General features: G+C 39.9%; 1 protein-coding gene across 1 annotated transcript in view; it reads left to right on the top strand.

Annotated features, from left to right (window-relative positions):
• LOC126299529 (probable cytochrome P450 CYP44) overlaps positions 1-25000 on the top strand; it is a 233793-nt gene that overhangs the window by 34705 nt on the left and 174088 nt on the right. The window contains exon 3 of the mRNA XM_049991511.1: positions 6492-6720. Within this exon, the coding sequence (XP_049847468.1) occupies positions 6492-6720 (229 nt within the window). The remainder of the gene's footprint in view (positions 1-6491; positions 6721-25000) is intronic.

Below are 25000 nucleotides of genomic sequence, written 5' to 3' on the forward strand. Positions count from 1 at the left end.
TGGATGAACCCCCATAAGATTCACTGGGTCTGCAGTAGTATGTAGATAATTTGAAACCTAATGGTACATACAGTTTTATATCTTTTATATCTTTAACCAATGTTCATTTATACATAAAATGATTCTTTTGTTACTTTTTAATAGTATACCAGGCTCATCAGCTTTAACTTAATAACTCTCACAATAAAGTTAAAACAATACATAACACAGTTAGAAGGGAGTCTGTTTGGAAATGAGATGATCTTAATAATTACAGATAATGACCAAATAGTCCTTGTCACTAAACATATAACAAGGTATATTAACAAACACTTTCTAAGCATAATTGACAAACTTGGTACAGTCATCTCAAAAGAAAAGGTATTGCTCTATATGCAATAATCAGTAACACAAGCATGCAGTTAATTCAGAAATACTCAACATCTTCAAGGGAAATCTGGAAAATACTTAACTCTTAAAAAAAGAAATTCTTATATGCTTGACAACAATTAAAGCAAAATTTTAAAAACATGTTCATCTAATATAGGTACAGTTCTCAGCCATATATTTACTGTTAACTTACACAAGATATCTTTCCTGAAAGGCAAAAGTATGACATTGGTGGAGCCCTCTTTAAAAAAAAGGTAGTGGGACAGATGTTAATAAATATCAATCTGTTTCATTATCAACTTCCTTCTCAGATACATTTAAGAATAGTTGAGCATATCTTCAACTATAAGATTCTGAGTCATTCACTATTTGGTTTCCAGTAGGGTCTCTCCACAGAACTTGCTATCTACTGTTTCACTGATCATATATTGAAACACCTGAATGACTAGATTTCCCATCCAGGGATTTTTGTGACTTGTCTAAGGCATTTGACTGTCTAAATAACATTATTTTTGAGAAATTTCTATTTTATTGAGTAATTGGTTCACTTTACATTTAACTAATAGGAAGCAATATCTATGTTAGATAGTTCATGCAGGTCTCGTGATGAATCCTCTTTTGAGTGGGGACAAATTACTACTGGTGTTCCACAGGGTTTGATTCTGGAGCTACTGCTGTTCTTGCTATATGTATTGACTGACAAAGGAAACAAAGCACCCAGATCACATGATTGGATGTCTATGTAACTTCATAAACATACACACCATTGGCAAGTATGTAAATGTTTATAGAGGTGCAATTCTCTGTGACACGTAGAACAGCCACCAGATCGCATTAGTGTTGTTTGTGTTTAGTGTAATTACCCTGCTTGATAGGATATTTAAGGTGCATAGCAGCAGCAGATGTTGAGTGATCACTGTCAACAGCCTGGAATGCCGTGTACTTGCGTGAGACAGCATTATTAGCACCTGATGGAGTGTGAGAATGGCCCCATTGTGGATCTCTGTTTTGCCAGCAGGTTGAATTGTGCAACATCCAGATTTATAGGGCATTTGAATATGACTATGGCCCATTGTTGGACTGCATGGAAATGCGATGGCAGGCATACTTGCCGTCAAGGTTCTGGTCGATCATGACTGACCACCACAAAGTAAGGATCTCCGTATTGTGCACCAAGCATATCATAACCCCTTCACAGCTGCATGTACCTTCAGAGGACAAGTAATGGATTCCCTGTAACATCTGTGTCATCCCCCACCATTGGTTGTAGACTAACAGCAACCAGTCTAGGTAATTACTTCCTATATGTTGGCTGCTGTTAATGTCAGAACGTAAACAGCTGTGTTTGGAGTGGCGCCATGACTAGCAAGTATGGACCACTAATGAATGGCACCTCATTGTGTTTGGCAATAAATTGCTGTTCTGCATTACTCCGATGACCATTGACAGCAAGTATGATGGTGACCTGGGGAGAGCTCTCATTCTTCCAGTGTTTTGGAGAGCCGCACTGTGGGGAGCCATAGGATATTGAAGGAACTCTGTCAGCACAGTGGTACACCTCAGACATCCTGCATTCTCATGTGCTACCTCTCATGCAACAGTATCTTGTTGCCTGATTTTTGACAGGATAACGCAAGATCGCCTGATATATCTCTGATAGAACTTGTCTAGGACCACTTCATCCAAGTGCCAATATTCAGGATACTGAGGACCAGTTACAACAGTTGTGGGCCAGCTTGTCTCAGGAGAGTTCACAATGGTTTTATGACCGTCTTTCCAACTGAATCAGTGCATGCATCCAGGCCAGATGGGGTGCAATGTCATACTGATAAGTGGGTTCATACAACCAAGTTCTTTGCAAATTTGACTGAATTCTGCAATCACATCACATACCCTCTCAAGCTGTGAAGTTTCACATTGTTTCCTCCTCACCTTCTGGATGCTTCACTGGTTTTGTCAGGCAGGATACAATAGACCTTACACTGACTAGGGAGAAATAATGCTATGCTATGTGACCAAAAGTATCTGGACACCTGGCTGAAAATGACTTACAGGTTCATGGCATCCTCCATCAGTAATGCTGGAATTCAATATGGTGTTGGCCCACTCTTAGCCTTGATGACAGCTTCCACTCCCACAGGCATACATTCAGTCAGGTGCTGGAAGATTTCTTGGAGAATGGCAGCCCATTAATCGCAGAGCAATGCTCTGAGGAGAGGTAGCAATGTCAGTTGGTGAGGCCTAGAATGAAGTTGGTGTTCCAAAACATCCCAAAGCTAATTCTATAGGTTTCAGGTCAGGACTCTATGCAGGACAGTACATTACAGGGATGTTATTGTCGTGTAACCACTCCACCACAGGCCATGCACTATGAACAGGTGCTCAATTGTGTTGAAAGATGCAATTGCCATCCCCGAATTGCTCTTCAATAGTGGGCTGAAAGAAGGTACTTAAAACATCAATGTAGGCCTGTGCTGTGACAGTGCTATGCAAAACAACAAGGGGTGCAAACCCTCTCCATGAAAAACATGACCACACCATAACACCACTCCCTTCAAATTTTACTGTTGTCACTACACGCGCTGGCTGATGACGTTCATCAGGGATTCGCCATACCCACACCCTGCCATTGAATCGTCACATTGTGTACCATGATTTGTCACTCCACAAAACGTTTTTCCACTGTTCAATTGTCCAATGTTTACACTCCTTACTCCAAGTGAGGCGTCATTTGGAATTTACCGACATGATGGGTGGCTTATGAGCAGCCACTTGACCATGAAACCCATGTTTTCTCACCTCCCACCTAACTGTCATCATACTTACAGTGGATCCTAATGCAGTTTGGAATTCCTGTGTTATGGTCTGGATAGAGGTCTGCCTATTACAGATTATGATCCTCTTCAACTGTTGGCAGTTTCTGTCAGTCAACAGACAAGGTCGGCCTGTATGCTTTTGTGCTGTACATATCCCCTTATGTTTCCACTTCTCTATCACATTGGAAACAGTGGACCTAGGGATGTTTAGGAGTCTGGAAATTTTGCTTACAGACGTATGACACAAGTGACACCCAATCACCTGACTACGTTCAAAGTCTGTGAGTTCCACAGAGTGCCCCGTTCTGCTCACTCATAAAGTCTAATGACTACTGAGGTTCCTGATATGGAGTAACTGGCATTAGTTGGCAGCACAATGAACCTAATATGAGAAACACATGTTTTTGGAGGTGTCCAGATACTTTTGGTCACATAGTGTATTTGCATCATAATGAAGCACAAACTGGCTAAAACAAAAACTGAAATATATAAAATTTTTATTGATTGGTTTTTGGTAAACAGTCTGTCACTTAACTTGGAAAAAATGCAGTTCATTCACAGGATAGCATCAAAAACTGCTGTAATGTGTACTTATTTATGGACAAACAGTTTTGGTCAAGCAGCCATCTTCAAATCATTGATACCATTACCTCGCATTAAACAAAGATTTCTTGGCATTGAGGACATGATTGTTATTAGTTTCAGCATTTGACTTCTGCTTTAGACTATGTGGGTGTTATACCCACTGGCATTGTTTATTAAACTTTAATGTATTTAATGAGCAGTACATTCAGTTCTCCACAAAACAAGATATATCATCATCATTAACAGTACAGCACAAGTGAAAGGAAATACATGAAACCAATCATTCAGAATTCTCGGATGTGCATATTGATAACAGCTTGAATTGAAAATCATGTGTAGCAGGTTTTTCTCAAGCGGTTGAGTTCACCTACAGTTTCTCCACATGTAATTGGTGATTTTGATGATGAAAGCATTAGAAAATTAGCCTACTTCACATATTTCAATTCATTGCTGTCATATGGAATAATTTTCTGAGGCAGTTACATACAACACAAAAAGTGTTCATTACACAGTAAACTGCTGTAAGGATAATATCTAGTGTCCATCCTTGAATTTCATGTAGCCATCTGTTTAAAAGATTAGATATACTAACATCAGTTCTACATTACATTACCTCTTTGATGAAATGTGTTGACAAGAATGAGACACAACTTAAAAATAATAATGTAAATCATACATGTAACACTAGGAACAAAAATAGCCATACTCGTGCACAGAAAGGAGCAAGAAATGCAGCCATAAAAATATATGATCATTGCCCTGATGAATGAAAGGTTTTAGCAGATAATGAAAGATTTAAAAACAAACTGAAATCATTTCTACTTGACACCTCCTCTTAGTTTGTAGTTGAATTTTTGAGTAGGTAGTATTTAAGTGATAATGTTGCAGTTATCAAATGTTATTGCAAATTGAAATTGAAAAGAAAGAGATTTTTGTAACTGTCTCATATGTAAAGCTACTGACACTTTCCACATGAATATAATCTTTAGAACATGCAACAATTTGAACTAAACTAACAAGACATAACACAATTTTAAACTAGTGCAGCAGCGATAACATTTGTTGGATGCAGCACTTGACTTTAACTTTAGAATGTGTGGGTGTTATATCCAGGTAAAGACATTGGTAACTAAATTTTAATGTTTTTAGAAACAGATGAAAATCAGATGGGGCCAAGTTCAGATTGTGTGGAGGAAGATTGATGACAGTGTGAATGAACAACCCAATGTCACACATTAATAATGTCAATACAATCACCACCATACACAGCTTTCCAGAATTTTCTATTAGAACTTCCTTTCTTTCCAATACTTCCAAATAAAAGTTTTTTAATACATTGTGTGTAGCATAGGAAACAATCCAACAGCTTTTGTTTTCAGGTTGTGTGATGTTTTAATTAATAGTTTTCTCCCTCTGTAAGAATAAAAGTAATTTTTGTTGTGGTGTTCACATGCTGCTAGTTAACCTACCTACCACACTACCATAGTCTTTGAAATCATGACTTTTGTTGTATCTGAGCAGTTGTATAAGGGTGTGCTGAAAAGTAATGCCTCTGAATTTTTTTATGTGAAAAATTTAAAGATTTTTAAATAAAACAAACTTTATTAACATTCTACAGTTTTATTCTTTATGTCTACATATTTATTTTTCAACACAGTCACATTGCTGATGGACACATTTCTCTCAGTGCGAGACCAGTTTCTTGATACCATCACTGTAGAATGTTTGACTTTGTTCACAGCCACAACATCATCTCTGCTTGCACCACTTCATCACTACCTAAGTGAAGTCATCAAAGGTGTTATTTAAGTTTTAGAAACAGATTAAAATCAGATGTGGCCAAGTAGGGAGTGTATGGAGGATAATCCATGATAGTGTGCATGAACAACCCATTGTCACACCACCATATCACCATACACAGCTTTCATTCTTCTATGAATTTCAATTAGAGGCATGTTTCCTGTGGCTAGAATCTGGATTACAGCTTGGTGGTTCTTATGCGCTGGCATACAGTAGTTACAATACACAGTGCAATGTCACTTTATAGTGCCCTCTTGTGGCAGAGGGTTGCAACATGCTGGTAGGTCATCCAAGTAATACGCATGACATGTAACACCTCAGCTGATATTGAGAACAGAATAAAACATTCAAGAAATTACTTTTCAGCCCACCCTCATACATGGGCACATAACAAGAAGAAGACAAATTCTGGTTTAGTGCTTTGTGGGAAGTGAGTTATAAGATTATATCTGCAAAGGTTAATGCCACCCTGGCATTGACCTTTAGTGACCCACAGAAAATGTAAAATGGGTTAGCAAGATAGAGATGTGAACTGTTGCCCTTCCAAACAATATCTTATAACTCAATTACCCTTTCAGAAGGGGACAGTTGATTTTCTTCTCCATTCTTTCTTAGGCAAAGTTTGTACTACATTTCTAATGTCCTCATAACTCGTGAGACATGAAACCCTAATCTTCCTTCCTTTTTCAGAACTTTGTGTGACACAGTATTTAGTGAAGATTTCAAACTAAGCAATTCTCTAACCTTTTTCTGTGTTTACATATCCATAATGATAGTGAAAAGATTTGTGGTTTATAAGTTTCCACACCCTGTTATCCTTTAACATAAACAATCTAGGCTGCAATTGTTATTCCAAAGTTACTCAAATGTCATTATTAATAAACTGTGCTGAACTTAACTGTAAGTTTGGCTGTTTTGCAGGTGCTTTTGATGGCAGAAAGTATCACAAAGTTTTAGAACGTTTACATGAGCAGTATGGGCCAATTGTTAGAGAAACAATAGGATCCAGAACAGTTGTGCATGTTTTTGATCCAGATGACATAAAGGAGGTGTATGTGAATGAAGGGCACACCCCATTTGTGGCGCCTTTAATGGAGACAGCCCAGTTATATAGAAAGCAGAAAAACATTTCACTGGGCTTAGGTAATCTGTATGTAACTTCCATAATTATTATTTTTTATTGTATTTATATACTGGGTGTCTCAAGTGACTTTGTAAAGTACATTTGCAAAATAAACAGCGATATGACAACAGGCTGGAGCAATTTTCATTCACCCAAACAAATGTTTAAATGACAGATGTTTAGGGATGGATAGTTTGTATTTGAATGGACTAGGCTCTGTGACTTTCAGTAAAATGTGCATGGATGTCTGCAAAATCATAAACAAGGGAGACTAATATATCCTGATGGAGGTGGCAAACAATATAGTAAACAGAGAAATGTCCACATTTTTGTAGCATCTGAATGTAACATATAAGGGAAAGTTGTGGAAAGGTAGAGTTTTGAAAGGAATGTCTTGAAGAAACAGAAAACAAGTCTCAAAGTGCTCAGTCAGAATATTCAGTATCTAAGTAACAAGTTCATACAGGTACAGTAAGAACTAAGTGAGGAGAATGTGGATGTGATCACTTTTATAGAACATGGTGTGTCCATTAATTTATTACTATGACCATATTCAACAGCTATACTTTGTGCAATAATTTCAGTCCATCAGAACATAAAAGTGATGGTATTGCCATGTATTGTAAATACCATCTACATGTCACAAAACTGGAATTTATTACGGAACTTAGTGTGGAAATGAAATTCGAAATTTGACCATTATGCTAGTAGTAAACAAAGTACCCCTGATTGTTGTGGGGCTGTACAGATCTTCTAGTAGCATAGTTAGTGATTTCTTACAAAAATATTTGTCAGACAGAGTTGATGTGACAATGAGCTCTGAGACAATCTAGAACGGTGGGGTGTTCATTTCATGCGGTACATTTACAGGGGTCCCAAAGACAATAGGGTCGCTACCAGTGCCTTCATCTTGTCCTTTGAGGGTAATTCATTGCCTGAAAAGGTCAAAGTGATGGTTTACTGCTGTGACATTAAACCATATGTTCCTCCCCCTGTGTGGTGCTTTAAGTGCTGGAAATTTGGACACATGTCTTCCCGCTGCACTTCCAACACCACATGTTGCGACGGTGGATGTCCACTGCATCCAGATACTCCCTGTGCACCTCCTCCAACTTGTATCAACTGCGGAGAGCAGCACTCCCCCTGCTCGCCAGACTTCACAGTACTCCAAAAGGAGCAGAAAATCATGGCGCACAAGACCCTGGACCAGTTGACTTACCAAGATGCTAAACGTAAATTTGAATGATTACACCCCGTTTGGTTGACGTCCACATACACTGCTGCTACATTACAAATACCAGTCATACCACATTCTGTGCCACGAACGGTTGGCCCTACAGGCCTCCAGAATACATCTGCCCCCTTGATGATAGGGGAAAAATCTCCTTCCATTACTCCAAAAGTACCTACTTCGGGAGGAAGGGCCCCCCCCCCCCCCCCCCCCAAACACAGAGGGCATCAGACCCCTCCCCCTAGCTGGAGAAGCAAAATCCTCCTCCGGCTCTTTTCATGTGCAGGGGTCCGTTGGGACCCTCTCTCCCTAGGTCTCTACTAATGCCAAAGCGGACACTCGCCAATGGCTAAAGGAGCCAAAAACCGCTGGACGAAGAGCTTCACAGTCTTCCTCCATGCCTGAAGCTACTTCGGAGAAGTCCTCCCAGCAAGCCCCTAAAGAGAAGCAAGAGGGCAAGCAAACAAAGAAATCTGCTAAGAAAAAGGACCCTTCAGTGGCCCCAACACTACCACTGCCTACTAATTCTGCACCTGTGGATGAGGTGGAGCTCTCAGCATCTCCAGAGGACCTGGATCTCACTGATGCCTCATCCACAATAGGAATGGATACAAATACTCAATCTGTGGCAGCAGGTGCCCTGAGGCATAACCTGCCTCCTTGCATGCTTCATGCCTTCCCAGCCTCATGATAACGTCATCCTTCAGTGGAATTGCTGCGGTTTTTTCCACCACCTGGCTGAGCTACGGCAACTCTTAAGCTTTACACCTGCTTTCTGTATTGCCCTCCAGGAAACCTGGTTCATGGCAATGTGGACCCCTGCCTATAGGGAATATTACAAGAACCGTAGTGACTATAATAGAGTGTCAGGTGGAATTTGTGTCTATGTCCTGAACTCGGTATGCAGTGAACCTATACCCCTCTTGAAGCTGTGGCTGTCAGGATAAGGACAATGCAAGAAATAAGTGTCTGCAACATATATCTTCCTCCAGATGGTGCAGTACCCCTGAACACATTGGCTACACTGATTCATCAACTCCCTAAACCTTTCCTACTTTTGGGAGATTTTAACATCCATAACCCCTTGTGGGGTGAACTGTGCTTACTGGCTGAGGTAGAGATGTCAAAACTTTACTGTCTCAACTCGACCTCTGCCTCTTAAATACTGGGCCACCACACATTTCAGTGTGGCAGATGGCACTTACTCGGCCAGTGATTTATCCCTCTGCAGCTCGGGACTTCTCCCATCTGTCCACTGGAGAGCCTACGATGACTTATGTGGTAGTGACCACTTTCCCATCTTCCTGTCATTCCCCAAGCTCCATTCCCCAGATGTCTACCAGGATGGGCTTTAAATAAGGCAGACTGGGAAGATTTCACCTCTGCTGTCACCACATGGTACCATCGATGTGGTAGTTGAGCAGGTCACTAGAACGATCGTTTCTGTGGCAGGAAACATGATCCTTTGTTCTTTAGGGTGCCCCCAGTGAAAGTCAGTACCTTGATTGTCGCCAGAAATCGCTGACGCCATTAAAGAGTGTCAACAAACTCTACAGCGTCATAAGCAGCTTCTTTCCCTAGAGCACCTAATAGCCTTTAAACGGCTCTGTGCCCATATTTGCCAGCTTATAAAAAGATGGAAATAGGAGAGTTGGGAGAGGTACGTCTCGACCATTGGGTGCCATATGTCACCTTCCAAAGTCTGGACGAAGATCAGACGTGTTTGTGGGTACCAGACCCTGACAGGTGTTACTGGCATTAACATCAATGTTGTGTTCTATCCCCCAGAATTTCACACCCTCAAACGGCGGAAAGCCCTCTCATTCACTGAACGTCACAGTGAACCCTATAATGCTCCATTTACAGAGTGGGAGCTCCTCAGCATCATTGCACATTGCCCCAACACAGTTCCTGCACCAGATTGGATCCACAGTCAGATGATCAAACATCTCTCATCCAACTACAATCAACATCTCATCATCTTCAACCGGATCTGGTGTGATGGCATCTTTCTGTCGCAATGGCGGGAGAGTGCCATCATTCCAGGGCTCAGACCCGGTAAAAACCTGCTTGATTTGGATAGCTATCAGCTTATCGGCCTCACCAACATTGTCTGTAAGCTGTTAGAATGTATGGTAAGTCGGCAGTTGTGTTGGGTCCTGGAGTCACATGGTCTACTGGCTCCATGCCAGGGAATCTTCTGCCAGGGTCACTCTACCATTGATAATCAAGTTTCCCTCGGGTCTGCCATCCAAACAGCCTTTTCCAGATGCCAACACCTGGTTGCCATCATTTTTGAGTTATGAAAAGCTTATGACATGACCTGGACACATCATATCCTTGCCACATTATATGAGCGGGGTCTCTGGGGCCTGCTCCCGATTTTTATCCAAAATTTCCTATCACTCCATACTTTCTATGTCCACATTAGTGCTTCTCATAGTCCACCCTATATCCAGGAGAATGGGGTCTCGCAGGGCTCTGTATTGAGTGAACCTCTATTTTTAGTGGTCATTAACGCTCTAGCAGCAGCTGTCGAGCTGTCAGTGTCACCTTCTCTGTTTGCAGACAACTTCTGCATTTTGAACTGCTCTGCCAGTACTGGTACTGCCAAACAGCACCTACAGGGAGCCAGACACAAGGTGGAGTCATGGACTTTAGCCCACGGCTTCCAGTTTTCAGCTGCAAAGTCGTGTGTCATGCACTTCTGTCAGCGTCGTATCGTTCGTCCGGAACTAGAACTTTACCTTAATAACGATCCACTAACTATAGTGGAGACACATTGATTCTTAGGATTGGTTTTCAATACCTGATTGACATGGCTGAAGCGGAAGAGCTGGCAGTGACTCAATGCCCTCTGCTGCCTGAGCAACACCAACTAGGGCACAGATTACTTTACACTGCTGCAGCTCTACAGAGCCCTTGTTCAATCCTGCCTTGACTATTGGAGTGCGGTTTATGCTTCAGCGGCACACTCAGCATTGTGTTTACTCAACCCAGTGCACCACTGTGGGGTTCGACTGGGAATGGGAGCTTTCAGGATTAGTCTGGTGAGCAGTGTCCTGGTGGAGGCCGGAGTCCCTCCATTGAAGGTTAAGCATGCACAACTGCTTGCCAGTTATGTTGCACACATTCGTGGTTCTCCTGAGCATCCAAATTACCATCTCCTTTTCCCATCCATGGCGATTTGCCTCCTGCATCGGCCATGTCAGAATTCCAGGAAATGAACTTTCTGACAGGTTGGCCAAACAGGCTACACTGAAACCACTTCTGGAGATCGGTATCCCTATAACTGAGCTGCGATCATTATTACGCCAAAAGGTTTTTCAGGTTTGGGAGGTGGAATTGCATGATCTGAGTACGCACAATAATCTTCGTGCCCTTAAGGAGACTATGAATATGTGGAAGACCTCTATGCAGGCCTCTCGCAGGGACTCAGTGGTTCTCTACTGACTCCGCATTGGCCATACGTGGCTAAGACATGGCTACCTCCTCCGCTGGGAGGACCCACCTCAGTGTCACTGTGACTCACATATGACTGTCATCCACATCTTGCTGGACTGCCCACTTTTAGCCACGGCAGACTTTTAACCTTCCCAGCACCCTACCTTCGGTGTTGGTCAACAATACCTTAACAGCAGATTTAGTTTTATGCTTTAATCGTGATGGGGGTTTTATCATACCATCTAAGTGTGAGCGTTTAGCTTTCTCTCTGAGGTCACCACCCTCCCTCCATTTTAACTCTTTCACACTTTCTATGCATTTGTTTGTCTTGGTGGTCGTCTTTTCCCTACATGTGTTCATCCCGCCTTGCCTTTTTGGGGTGGACATTTTAAAGTGTTGCAGAGTGGCTGGCTCATCCTCTTTTTATTATTGTGTTCAGCCAGCCCAGACCTTCTGCTCTATGGTTTTAATTCCTTCTTCCACTTTTCCTTGTGGTGTATGTTTTCCCCATATTTTGTCCATTACATTCATTATCTTTTTAGGTGTGGTGTTGGGCGTTTCTGTACCTTGAGCCTTGGTTGCATCAGGAAAAGGGACTGATGACCTTTTAGTTTGGTCCCTTTATACACCAAACCAACCAACCAACAAAAAACCCTTGTCTCTGATGAACACGTGCCATCAACGACAACATACAAGAAGTGTAGCCACTCACATATCTGTGAACTTATTACATATGTTCATACCTGTGTTAAAAGCCTGAAATGGGGCACCATGTCAAATGCTTTCCAGAAATCTAGAAATATGGAATCCACCTGTTGCCCTTCATCCATAGTTCTCTGTATATCATGTGAAAAAAGGGCAAGCTGAGTTTCACGTGAGCAATGCTTTCTAAAACCATGCTGATTTGTGGACATAAGCTACTCAGTCTCAAGAAAGTTTATTGTATTCAAACTGAAAATATGTGCAAGGAATCGGCAGCAAACAGAAGTTAGTGATTTTGTTCTGTAATTTTGCAGGTCCATTCTTTTACCTTTTTTATATACTGGAGTCACTTGCACTTTTTTCCAGTGTCTTGGGACTTTGTGCTAGGTGAGAGATTCATGATAAATGCAAGCTAGGTAAGGGGCCAATTCTGTAGAATACTCTTTGTAAAATCGAACTGGGATTCCATCAGGACCTGGTGAATTACTTGCTTTCAAATCTTTCAGCTGCTCTATATACCAGGTATACTTATTACTATGTTGTCTACATGGGAGTCTCTCCAGTGGTCAGTGGTCAGATGACAGCATGATTTTCCTGTGTGACCAATTTCCTGAACATGAAATTTAAAATTTCAGCTTTCGTTTTGCTGTCTTCAACTGCAACACCAGACTGGTCAACAAGGGACAGAATGGAAGCCTTAGAGCTGCTTAATGATTTTACATATGACCAGATTATTATTATTATTATTATTATTATTATTATTATTATTATTATTATCATCATCATCTTCTTTCCTTTCGCAGACCTTAGGTCTGGTTAAAAATGGAAAGTGAAGCAGACCTTGATCAAGTGTGACTTCTTTTTAACAGTACAGTATATGTTACATTGCATTTAGGAGCTTTCGATTAATTGAACATGTATCAATAATTACAGATTTCTGTAGTTGTGTATGTAAGTTTGGATGTAGCTGTATTGTGTTGATGTACTGGTGGATATTGTGTGGTATGACTCCTGTAGTTGATAGTATAATTGGTATAATGTCAACTTTATCCTGATGCCACATGTCCGCGACTTCCTCAGTCAGTTGGATGTATTTTTCAATTTTTTCTCCTGTTTTCTTCTGTATATTTGTTGTATTGGGTATGGCTATTTCGATTAGTTGTGTTGATTTATTCTTTTTATTTGTGAGTATGATGTCAGGTTTGTTATGTGGTGTTGTTTTATCTGTTATAATGGTTCTGTTCCAGTATAATTTGTATTCATCATTCTCCAGTACATTTTGTGGTGCATACTTGTATGTGGGAACATGTTTTTTTATTAGTTTATGTAGTATGGCAAGTTGTTGATGTATTATTTTTGCTACATCTAGTATTGTACATAAGCTTTTTATGTGATCTACTGTTTCTATTTGTTGTTTGCAAAGTCTGCGTTTATCTGTTGTGGTATTGGGATCTTTAATAATATGCTTGCTGTAATATCTGGTGTTTATTGTTTGATCCTGTATTGCAATCATGAATCCTTCCATCTCACTGTATATATTGCCTTTTGTTAGCCATGTGTTGGATGCGTCTTGATCGATGTGTGGCTGTGTTAGTTGATACGGGTGCTTGCCATGTGGTGTTTTCTTTTTCCAATTTACTTTCTTTGTAGCTGTTGATGTTATGTGATCTAAAGGGTTGTAGAAGTGGTTATGAAATTGCTATGGTGTAGCCGATGTATTTATATGAGGGATTGCTTTGTGTATTTTGCTAGTTTCTGCTCGTTCTATAAAAAATTTTCTTAAATTGTCTATCTGTCCATAATGTAGGTTTTTTATGTCGATAAATCCCCTTCCTCCTTCCTTTCTGCTTAATGTGAATCTTTCTGTTGCTGAATGTATGTGATGTATTCTATATTTGTGGCATTGTGATCGTGTAAGTGTATTGAGTGCTTCTAGGTCTGTGTTACTGTGTTTCACTATTCAAAATGAGTAGGTCAATATTGGTATAGCATAAGTATTTATAACTTTTGTCTTGTTTCTTGCTGTCAATTCTGTTTTCAGTATTTCTTTTAGTCTTTGTCTATATTTTTCTTTTAGTTCTTCTTTAATATTTGTATTATCTATTCCTATTTTTGTCTGTATCCTAGATATTTATAGTCATCTGTTTTTTCCACACTATGGTTATCCAATATGTAATATTCCTGTTTAGTGTGTTTTTCCTTGACTATGCTATTTTTCTTACATTTGTCTGTTCCAAAAGCCATATTTATATCATTGCTGAATACTTCTGTTATCTTTAGTAATTGAGTTGTTGATTAGTTGCTGCCAGTAGTTTTAGATCATCCATGTATAGCAAATGTGTGATTTTGTGTTGGTATGTTCCAGTAATATTGTATCCATAATTTGTATTCTTTAGCATGTTGGATAGTGGGTTCAGAGCAAGGCAGAACCAGAAAGGACTTAATGAGTCTCCTTGGTATATTCCACACTTACTCTGTATTGGCTGTGATGTAATGATATTTGAATTTGTTTGGATATTAAGTGTGATTTTCCAAGTTTTCATTACTATGTTTAGGAACTGTATCAATTTAGGATCTACTTTGTATATTTCCAATATTTGTAGTAACCATGAATGGGGTACACTATCAAAAGCTTTTTGGTAATCAATGTATGCATAGTGTAGCGACCTTTGTTTAGTTTTAGCTTGATATGTCACTTCTGCATCTGATATCAGTTGCTCTTTACATCCTTGTGCTCCTTTGCAACAGCCTTTTTGTTCTTCATTTATAATTCTGTTCTGTGTTGTATGTGTCATTAATTTCTGTGTAATGACTGAAGTTAATATTTTGTATATTGTTGGTAGGCATGTTATGGGGCGATATTTAGCTGGGTTTGCTGTGTCTGCTTGATCTTTAGGTTTCCTATAGGTTATTCCATGTGTAAGTGTGTCAGGGAATGTGTATGGGTCTGCAATGTAACTGTTAAATAATTTAGTTAGATGTGAATGTGTTGAGGTGAACTTCTTTAGCCAGAAATTTGCTATTCTATCTTTACCAGGGGCTTTCCAATTGTGCGTAGAATTGATTGCTTGGGTTACTTCATGTTGCAAAATTACCACTTCAGGCATTTGTGGTATCATCTTGTATGTGTCTGTTTCTGCTTGTATCCACCGTGCATGTCTGTTACGTTGTACCGGGTTTGACCATATGTTGCTCCAGAAGTGTTCCATGTCTGTTATGTTTGGTGGAAATGTCTATTTTAATGTGTGTATTATCTATTGTCTGGTAAAATCTCTTTTAGTTTATGTTGAATGTTTGGTTTCGTTTCCTTCTATTTTCACTTTTTTTGTACCTTTAAGTTGTTTGGCCAATGCTTGTAATTTTTGCTTCTTTTCATCTAATTGCTCTATCACTTCTTATTGTGAGATTTTACCTAACCTTTTTCGATTTTTGTCTGATATTTCATTTCTTATAAATTGTGTTAGCTGTCCCATATCTTTTCTCAGTTTTTCTATTCTGATCTGTAGCCTGTGTTGCCATGCCTGTTTTGTGGGTTTCTTCTGTGTGTTGGTTGGTTCTGATCTCTGCCTAGTGTGTATATTTAGTGTAGTGAGTGCTCCTACATAAACCAGTAGTTGTAACTCTTCCATAGTTGTAACTCTTCCATAGTTGTATTTTCATTTATTTTGTTGTGTATGATTGTGTTGATAGTTGTTATTGTTGTTTTGGCATGTGGGTTATTTGGTGGTCTATGCAAGAATGGTCTAATGTCTGTATTTGTGACTTTGTATTCTATATATGTCAGCTGAAATTTTTCTTCTATATCTAACATGTGTGTCACTTGGTGTTCTATTTGTGCTTGTTCTGGTGGCTTTCTTAAGATTTCTTTTTCCTCTGATTGTTTAATTGATGCGTGTTGTTCTTGGTTTGCTTGCTCGGGGATGTGTGAGTCCATTACTGTATTTTCTTCTTCTTCTGACTGTTCATTATTTTGTTCCAGTATTTTTTGTACTTGTTGTTTGATGTTTTCTAATTCTGACTGGGTTATCCTGTTATTTTTGATTATTACATGGATCTGATCAGCTAGTCGTTGTTCTGTTAAAAATTTTAATTCTGGGTATCTGGTAATAAATGTTGTGTATACTTGTGATCTGTATCCAGTTGTGTTGGTTCCTAAGTTTGTTGCTTGGTAATAACAGAACATGAGGTGTCGGTTAACTTCATCTGACCATCTCATCCTCTGTCTTTGTTTTCCTTCTAGGGTGGTTGCAGGAAGCATGTCCTGCGAAACACCTCTATTTGGATTTAAATCATTTTCCGTGTGGCTAGCAGTGTCGTTACCATTGTGGACGGGCATAGGGTTCAAGCGTCATCCCCGACCATGACAGCGCTTGTCCGAGGCTTCATTAGTTCTGTCCTGAACCAACTAATCACACTAAAAGGGGGGTTAGCCCTATTAGTGGTCTGTTCTTTTCATCGCCTTTTACGACTGGCAGAACATACCAGAGGCCTATTCTTTTCCCGGGCCTCCACGGGGTTTATTATTATTATTACTACTATTATTATTATTATTATTATTATTATTAATATTATTATTATTATTATTATTATTATTATTATTATTCCTCTTTCTCTCTCTCTCTCTCTCTCTCTCTCTCTCTCTCTCTCTCTCTCTCTCTCTCTCTGCCTGATCGTTCGCTACAGTTTGACGGTGGTAGCTGTTGCATGCTTTGTGCATAGATGTTTTCACAGACACTACTAACTTTCACTTGGCGTCATTTATACATTCCCTTTTGAACTGAGAGTGGAAGAGACTGTGCTTCCTCAGCATCCTCCAAATTTCATTATTAAATCATGGTGGGTTTTTCCATCTTTTATCCACTTACTAGGCATGTAACTCTCCAGACCATGATTTACAATCTGCTTAAACTTTGCCATTAATTCCTCTACACCCATCTTACTGGAACTAAGTGATGCCAGTTCGCTGTCTAAGTAAGATGTTAATAATTCTTTATCTGCTCTATCTAGTAGAAACACTCTCCTAGCCTTCTTGACTCATTTATGAACTTTCATAGCCATTGTTACTATAATGACATCATGGTTGTTAATCCCCATTTCTATACTGACTTTTCCAATAAGGTCTTGCCTATTTATAGCTACAAGGTTTAAGATATTACTTTGTGTGTGGGCTGCTGAGCTAGGTGCTCAAGACAATTTTCAGACAATGTGTTTGAAAGTATTTCACATAACTGTCTGTCTGTATCCCCTGCAATGTATCCATAGACATCCTAGTCTATACACGGCAGGTTAAAGTCACTGCCAACTATTATTGAATGATCTGGGTATTTGCGTGCTCTCTTTTTGAATGACTCTGGAACTGTCACAGCAGAATTGGGTGGCCGGTAAAAACATCCAACAATTAACTTAGTTTCACCTACCCCTGTTATACATGATCAGATGACTTCAATATCACACTCGACTTTGACCTTATATTTTTTGTCATACATAAACATTATTGTGGCTTGTTCCTGACAGTAATGCCTGAGATTCTACTGCTTAAGGTATGCTGCATCAATCACACAGCCTCCAACGCACGAGGAACACATAGCACGTGTTCAGAGACTCATTTTTCCTCCATTTCCAGTTAGGAATCCATCCCTGAAGTTTGTTAGTTTTATTAATGTTCACCCAGTATATTATGCAGAAAATGTTGCAGACAAATGGAATAACTTTTATAAATTTCTTTGCCCATTTCATTGTAATATTTTCCATGATTTTCAAAAAGAAATATACTCAAAACCATGTGACACTGCCTTCAGAAATGAAACAACTGAAGGATAAAATGTTTATTATGTTGATAATATAAAGTGTGTTCCCAGGAACATCAGATAGAGATATCTACAAAACATATCAAAAAGCCTGTAAAGAAATGCTGAATTTACAAACAGAGAAAATTATACAACAAAAATAGCAAGCTCAAACAACACACGCAAATCAGTATGAAAGTGTGTAAATGACATGCTTTGCCAAAAATCAAAGCCCAGTGTTAGCGATATCTAACTGAGGACTGATAGTATGAATGTTTTAGACCCTGGTTGGCAATGCTTCTGATAGCTACTTTATTAATCCAGGTCACTTATGCATGAACTCTGGAGCTGTTGACTACAAAACTCCTTACCAAGTACATAAATCAGTGTATATGTATGAAATAAATACAGCTGAAATAGAGAGCATCATAAAAAAAATGCCAACCAAGTCTCTACTAGATGGGATATAATTTGCTCCATTATCTTACAAAAATGCAAACACTTATTCCTGTTCTGGTTGACCTCTTCAAAAAAGTTTGAATAACAGTATTAAAATAAACAGTCGTCAAGCCAGTGCATAAAGAAGGTAGTGCTGACAAAATTGAAAACTATTAACCAATAAGCTTAATTCAAATTCTAAGCAAATTGTTAGAAAAAATTATTGCATTACATTAGAAAACTTTCTTGTCAAAGAAAAGGTGTTAATGAGAAACTTAGGAAAGGAAAGACTACTCTAGGAAAGACTACTTTTTAGGAAAGACTACTCTACATCATCAGCCATATGTGACCTAGTGCATTAATGAAATCAAATGAGAAAAAAAGGGTGGCATGTTTGTTGCCAGATCTGTCATGTGCATTTGACATAGTATCTCGTGAACTGCCACTCAATACAATGGAAACTGATAGTATCAGAGGAACAGCTAAAAGTCTGTTACAGTCATACCCACAAGATCGATATCAGGTCACATAAATCATATGCCAAATGGGCAACATTATTAAGAAGCACAGCTCCAGTCCAGCTATAGTTATGTGTGGTGTGTGCCCCAAGGGTCAATTCTGTGGTCTTTATTGTTCATATTATGTGTTGGGCCTTTATTGTTCACATTATGTGTTAAAGATCTGCCCACAGCACACAATAGTAAGATACTCAACTTATGCAGATGACACAGTAGTCGTTACTGGGGACCCAACCACAATGATATGGTCCGAAATTGTTTTGGTGTTTAACTTGGATTTAATAATTACTTCCAAAACAATCACTTAACCGTAAACATTAGTGAAACTGGTCTAACAGACTATCAGATACACCACCAACCAGATGGAGCATCTGATGATGGTACAGAAATAAAAATTAGGTGGCAAAATTGCTTTCCTTGGCACAATGTTAGACTGGCATCTCTTGTAGGAGCAGAGATTGATATTTGATGCCAAAAATTAGAAAATCAATTTTCATAAATTGGATAATGCCACAAGTTCTTAATTATGAGCAAGTTAGTATTATCTACTATGCTTTAGTGTTTCCATAGCTCATATGTGGAACTGAAGTATGGAGGTGTGCTGTGACCATCATGTAAATTGGGTAGTCATCCTCAAAAAAAAAAAAAAAAAAAAAAAAAACAGTAGTGTGTGTAAGCTTGGTTTTAATGAGATGAGTCTTGCAAAAGTATTTTCAAAAGTAAGACTCTACTAATACTGCCATCAATATACACTCCTGGAAATTGAAATAAGAACACCGTGAATTCATTGTCCCAGGAAGGGGAAACTTTATTGACACATTCCTGGGGTCAGATACATCACATGATCACACTGACAGAACCACAGGCACATAGACACAGGCAACAGAGCATGCACAATGTCGACACTAGTACAGTGTATATCCACCTTTCGCTGCAATGCAGGCTGCTATTCTCCCATGGAGACGATCGTAGAGATGCTGGATGTAGTCCTGTGGAACGGCTTGCCATGCCATTTCCACCTGGCGCCTCAGTTGGACCAGCGTTCGTGCTGGACGTGCAGACCGCGTGAGACGACACTTCATCCAGTCCCAAACATGCTCAATGGGGGACAGATCCGGAGATCTTGCTGGCCAGGGTAGTTGACTTACACCTTCTAGAGCACATTGGGTGGCACGGGATACATGCGGACGTGCATTGTCCTGTTGGAAAAGCAAATTACCTTGCCGGTCTAGGAATGGTAGAACGATGGGTTCGATGACGGTTTGGATGTACCGTGCACTATTCAGTGTCCCCTCGACGATCACCAGAGGTGTACGGCCAGTGTAGGAGATCGCTCCCCACACCATGATGCCGGGTGTTGGCCCTGTGTGCCTCGGTCGTATGCAGTCCTGATTGTGGCGCTCACCTGCACGGCGCCAAACACGCATACGACCATCATTGGCACCAAGGCAGAAGCGACTCTCATCGCTGAAGACGACACGTCTCCATTCGTCCCTCCATTCACGCCTGTCGCGACACCACTGGAGGCGGGCTGCACAATGTTGGGGCGTGAGCGGAAGACGGCCTAACGGTGTGCGGGACCGTAGCCCAGCTTCATGGAGACGGTTGCGAATGGTCCTCGCCGATACCCCAGCAGCAACAGTGTCCCTAATTTGCTGGGAAGTGGTGGTGCGGTCCCCTACGGCACTGCGTAGGATCCTACGATCTTGGCGTGCATCCGTGCGTCGCTGCGGTCCGGTCCCAGGTCGATGGGCACGTGTACCTTCCGCCGACCACTGGCGACAACATTGATGTACTGTGGAGACCTCACGCCTCACGTGTTGAGCAGTTCGGCTGTACGTCCACCCGGCCTCCCTCATGCCCACTATACGCCGTCGCTCAAAGTCCGTCAACTGCACATACGGTTCACGTCCACGCTGTCACGGCATGCTACCAGTGTTAAAGACTGCGATGGAGCTCCGTGTACCACGGCAAACTGGCTGACACTAATGGCGGTGGTGCACAAATGCTGCGCAGGTAGCGCCATTCGACGGCCAACACCGCGGTTCCTGTTGTGTCCGCTGTGCCGTGCGTGTGATCATTGCTTGTACAGCCCTCTCGCAGTGTCCGGAGCAAGTATGGTGGGTCTGACACACCGGTGTCAATGTGTTCTTTTTTCCATTTCCAGGAGTGTATGTTTGTGAAACTGTTCAACTTATTTTAAAATAAAAGCAGTGTAATAGTATAAATAGAGATTTGCGCATTTTCAGTGCTAGGAGGGACTGTAATTTATCACCTGGAAAGACATTACATGAATTCAGATTCAAATTATTTATTGTCATTGACCACATACAGTAGAATATGTTTTTCCAGTGATAGTAAGTTACAGTTGCAATCAAAGTATAAATATTAATATTCAAATTACATGTACAACTCAAGTATCTTGTATATGGCTATAATCTTAAATATAATTATCAGCATTGTACATATCATAACACTCTTTTATGTTGTAAATTGAGCAGCAAGATGAAACTTTTTAAAAATTTTGAGGACGTTCACTTTTGGAAGTTCCTGTTTTTGCTAGCCTGTGTCTTGAGATGTCAATGTTTGCCTTATTCCTAGTGTCATGTTTGTGAATTATTTTCCTTATAATTCATTCTTTAATGCTGTTCTTGAGAAAAAGTGCAGACTCATAATTTTACAGATTCACCACTGTTATATGTGATATTTAGGACCAGTGACAATCTTTTTCTTGTACATTTAAAATGTTACTGATATGAGAAGAATGCCCCCATATGAGTACACCATATAATGTGTGACTGAAAGAGCACAAAATATGTCATGTGGAAATAATTATTGTTGATCATATCTTTGTTCCCACGTGAGGTAGGCCATTTGTGAAATCTTTTTACTGGCATGGTTGATATGTTCTGCCCAACTGAGTTTGGTATCTATATGTTTTCCTAAGAGTTTGACACATTTATTATCTACAGTCTCTGACAGTCCTAGCACATGCTTTTGGGTTTTGCCTGAATTATAAACAAGTTCATTGGCTGCATACCAACTTATGAAGAGTTTGGATGTCATGATGTGAATTGTGAATTTTGGTTTATTAGTCTCAACTCGTACATAATCTAAATCATTTGATTCAGGTACAGGAGTCATGTCAAAATTTTGGTAAAGTTTTACCATACAGGGTGTTACAAAAAGGTATGACCAAACTTACAGGAAACATTCCTCACACACAAAGAAAGAAAATATGTTATGTGGACATGTGTCTGGAAATACTTACTTTCCATGTTAGAGCTCATTTTATTACTTCTCTTCAAACCACATTAATCATGGAATGGAAACACACAGCAACAGAACATACCAGCATGACTTCAAACACTTTGTTACAGGAAATGTTCAAAATGACCTCCTTTAGCGAGGATACATGCATCCACCCTCCGTCGCATGGAATCCCTGATGCAATGATGCAGCCCTGGAGAATGGCGTATTGTATCACAGCTGTCCACAATACGAGCATGAAGAGTCTCTACATTTGGTACCAAGGTTGCATAGACAAGAGCTTTCAAATGACTCCATAAATGAAAGTCAACAGGGTTGAGGCCAGGAGAGCATGGAGGCCATGGAATTGGTCCACCTCTACCAATCCATTGGTCACCGAATCTGTTGTTGAGAAGCATACGAACACTTAGACTGAAATGTGCAGGAGCTTCATTGTGCATGAACCACATGTTGTTGTCGTACTTGTAAAGGCACATGTTCTAGCAGCACTGGTAGAGTATCCTGTATGAAATCATGATAATGTGCTCCATTGAGCACACGTGGAAGAACATGGGGCCCAATCAAGACCTCACCAACAATGCCTGCCCAAACGTTCACAGAAAATCTGTGTTGATGACGTGATTGCACAATTGCGTACGGATCCTCGTCAGCCCACACATATTTATTGTGAAAATTTAAAATTTGATCACGTTGGAATGAAACCTCATCCTTAAAGAGAACATTTGCACTGAAATGAGGATTGACACATTGTTGGATGAACCATTCGCAGAAGTGTACCCGTGGAGGCCAATCAGCTGCTGATAGTGCCTGCACATGCTGTACATGGTACGGAAACAACTGGTTCTCCCATAGCACTCTCCATACATTGACGTGGTCAACGTTACCTTCTACAGCAGCAACGTCTGTGATGCTGACATTAGGGTTATTGTTAACTGCATGAAGAAGTGCCTCATCCATTGCAGGTGTTCTCGTCGTGCTAGGTCCTACCCAGTCACGAGTCATAGTCCCTAGCACGCCGATCAATTGCTTTGAACGTCTTCCTGTCGGTTGATGCTGACATTAGGGTTATTGTTAACTGCATGAAGAAGTGCCTCATCCATTGCAGGTGTTCTCGTCGTGCTAGGTCCTACCCAGTCGCGAGTCATAGGCTGGAATGTTCCGTGCTCCCTAGGACGCCGATCAATTGCTTCGAACGTCTTCCTGTCGGGACACCTTCGTTCTGGAAATGTGTCTCGATACAAATGTACCGCGCCATGGCTATTGCCGTGCTAATCCATACATCAAATGGGCATCTGCCAACTCCGCATTTGTAAACACTGCACTGACTGCAAAACCATATACGTGATGAACACTAACTTGTTGATGCTACATACTGATGTGCTTGATGCTAGTACTGTAGAGAAATGAGTCACATGTCAACACAAGCACTGAAGTCAACATCAATTGGGCCAACTGGCGGTGAATCGAGGAAGTACAGTACATACTGCCAAAACTAAAATGAGCTCTAACATGGAAATTAAGCGTTTCTGGACACATGTCCACATAACATCTTCTATTTATTTGTGTGTGAGGAATGTTTCTTGAAAGTTTGGCTGTACCTTTTTGTAACACCCTGTAGAGATACAACACCTGATTTTAACAAATCTTACCATAACAATAATACAATATAAAAATACACATACAATAAAAAAAACTAACAATTAATTACAACAACTGATTTTAACAAATGGTATCATAGTAATAATAGAATTTTGTTACACATACAATAAAAGACTAACAATTAATTACCCCTTGCTCAAATTATCATGTCATCCTCTATGAATCCTTCTACTGAATAGTAGCATTTCTCCCACAGAATCTGCTGTAGCCTTATTTTTAGACTCTCTGGCTTCATAATAAATATATTTTTGACATTAGCTTGTTATATATTGTCATTCCCATATACTGTGGAGTTTGTGCATATAATTTCAAATGGTGTGTGGGTAACATAAAATTATTTTTATTTCTTGTGTTGTATGTGTGGTCAAAATGATTTTCCTCGAATAATCTTTGTCTGCTGCGTACAAAGATTATAATTTCATAAATGTATATGGAGGGAACTGATAGGATTTGCAGGTTCCAAAATAATTGGCGACAAGATTCTGTTTGTTGTGCACTACACATGTATCTAATAATTTTCTTTTGCAGTCAGTATTCAAGATACACGACTTGAATTTCCCCAGAAAATGATACCATACCTAATGACAGATTCAAAATAACTATGATATGCTATTTTTTGTGTACTCATGTCAGTAGAGTTTGCTAGTAATTGCATTGCAAATGCAAAGCTGCTTAGTTTATTTGATAGGAACTCAATATTTATACTCCAGTTTAAGTTGTTGTCCACATTTAGTCCTAGGAAATTGACTGTGTTAACTTCTTCCATAGGATGACTGTAATGGTGTATTTTAAGATCCACACATTTCAAATGTTTCGTTTTGAAATGTACCATATTGGTTTTTGCAATGTTCAGTTGCAAGCCACTTAACTGGAACCAGTTTTCTAGAGTACCCATTGTGGTCACAATGGAGCTCTGAATTTTTTCTGCATCATCTCCAATTAAAACAGAAGTCTCGTCTGCAAACAGAACTGACGGGGAATTTATATTTATGGGCAAGTTATTTACATAGAATAGGAACAGGATTGGCCCCAAAATGGAGCCTTGAGGCACACCTTGTGATACTGTACTCCATTTAGAATAATAATTCACTGCATTTGATGTGACACTTACCCATTGCTTTCTGTTGTGCAAGTATGATGTGAGCCATTTTAGAGCTTTGTCCTTAATCCCTTATTTGTTTAATTTGTAGATAAGCAAGTCTTGGTTCACAGAGTCAAATGCTTTTGAAAGATCACAGAAGATACCTGCGACTTTACTC

Source organism: Schistocerca gregaria, chromosome X (assembly GCF_023897955.1).
Source record: "Schistocerca gregaria isolate iqSchGreg1 chromosome X, iqSchGreg1.2, whole genome shotgun sequence".
Taxonomy (NCBI): domain Eukaryota; kingdom Metazoa; phylum Arthropoda; class Insecta; order Orthoptera; family Acrididae; genus Schistocerca; species Schistocerca gregaria.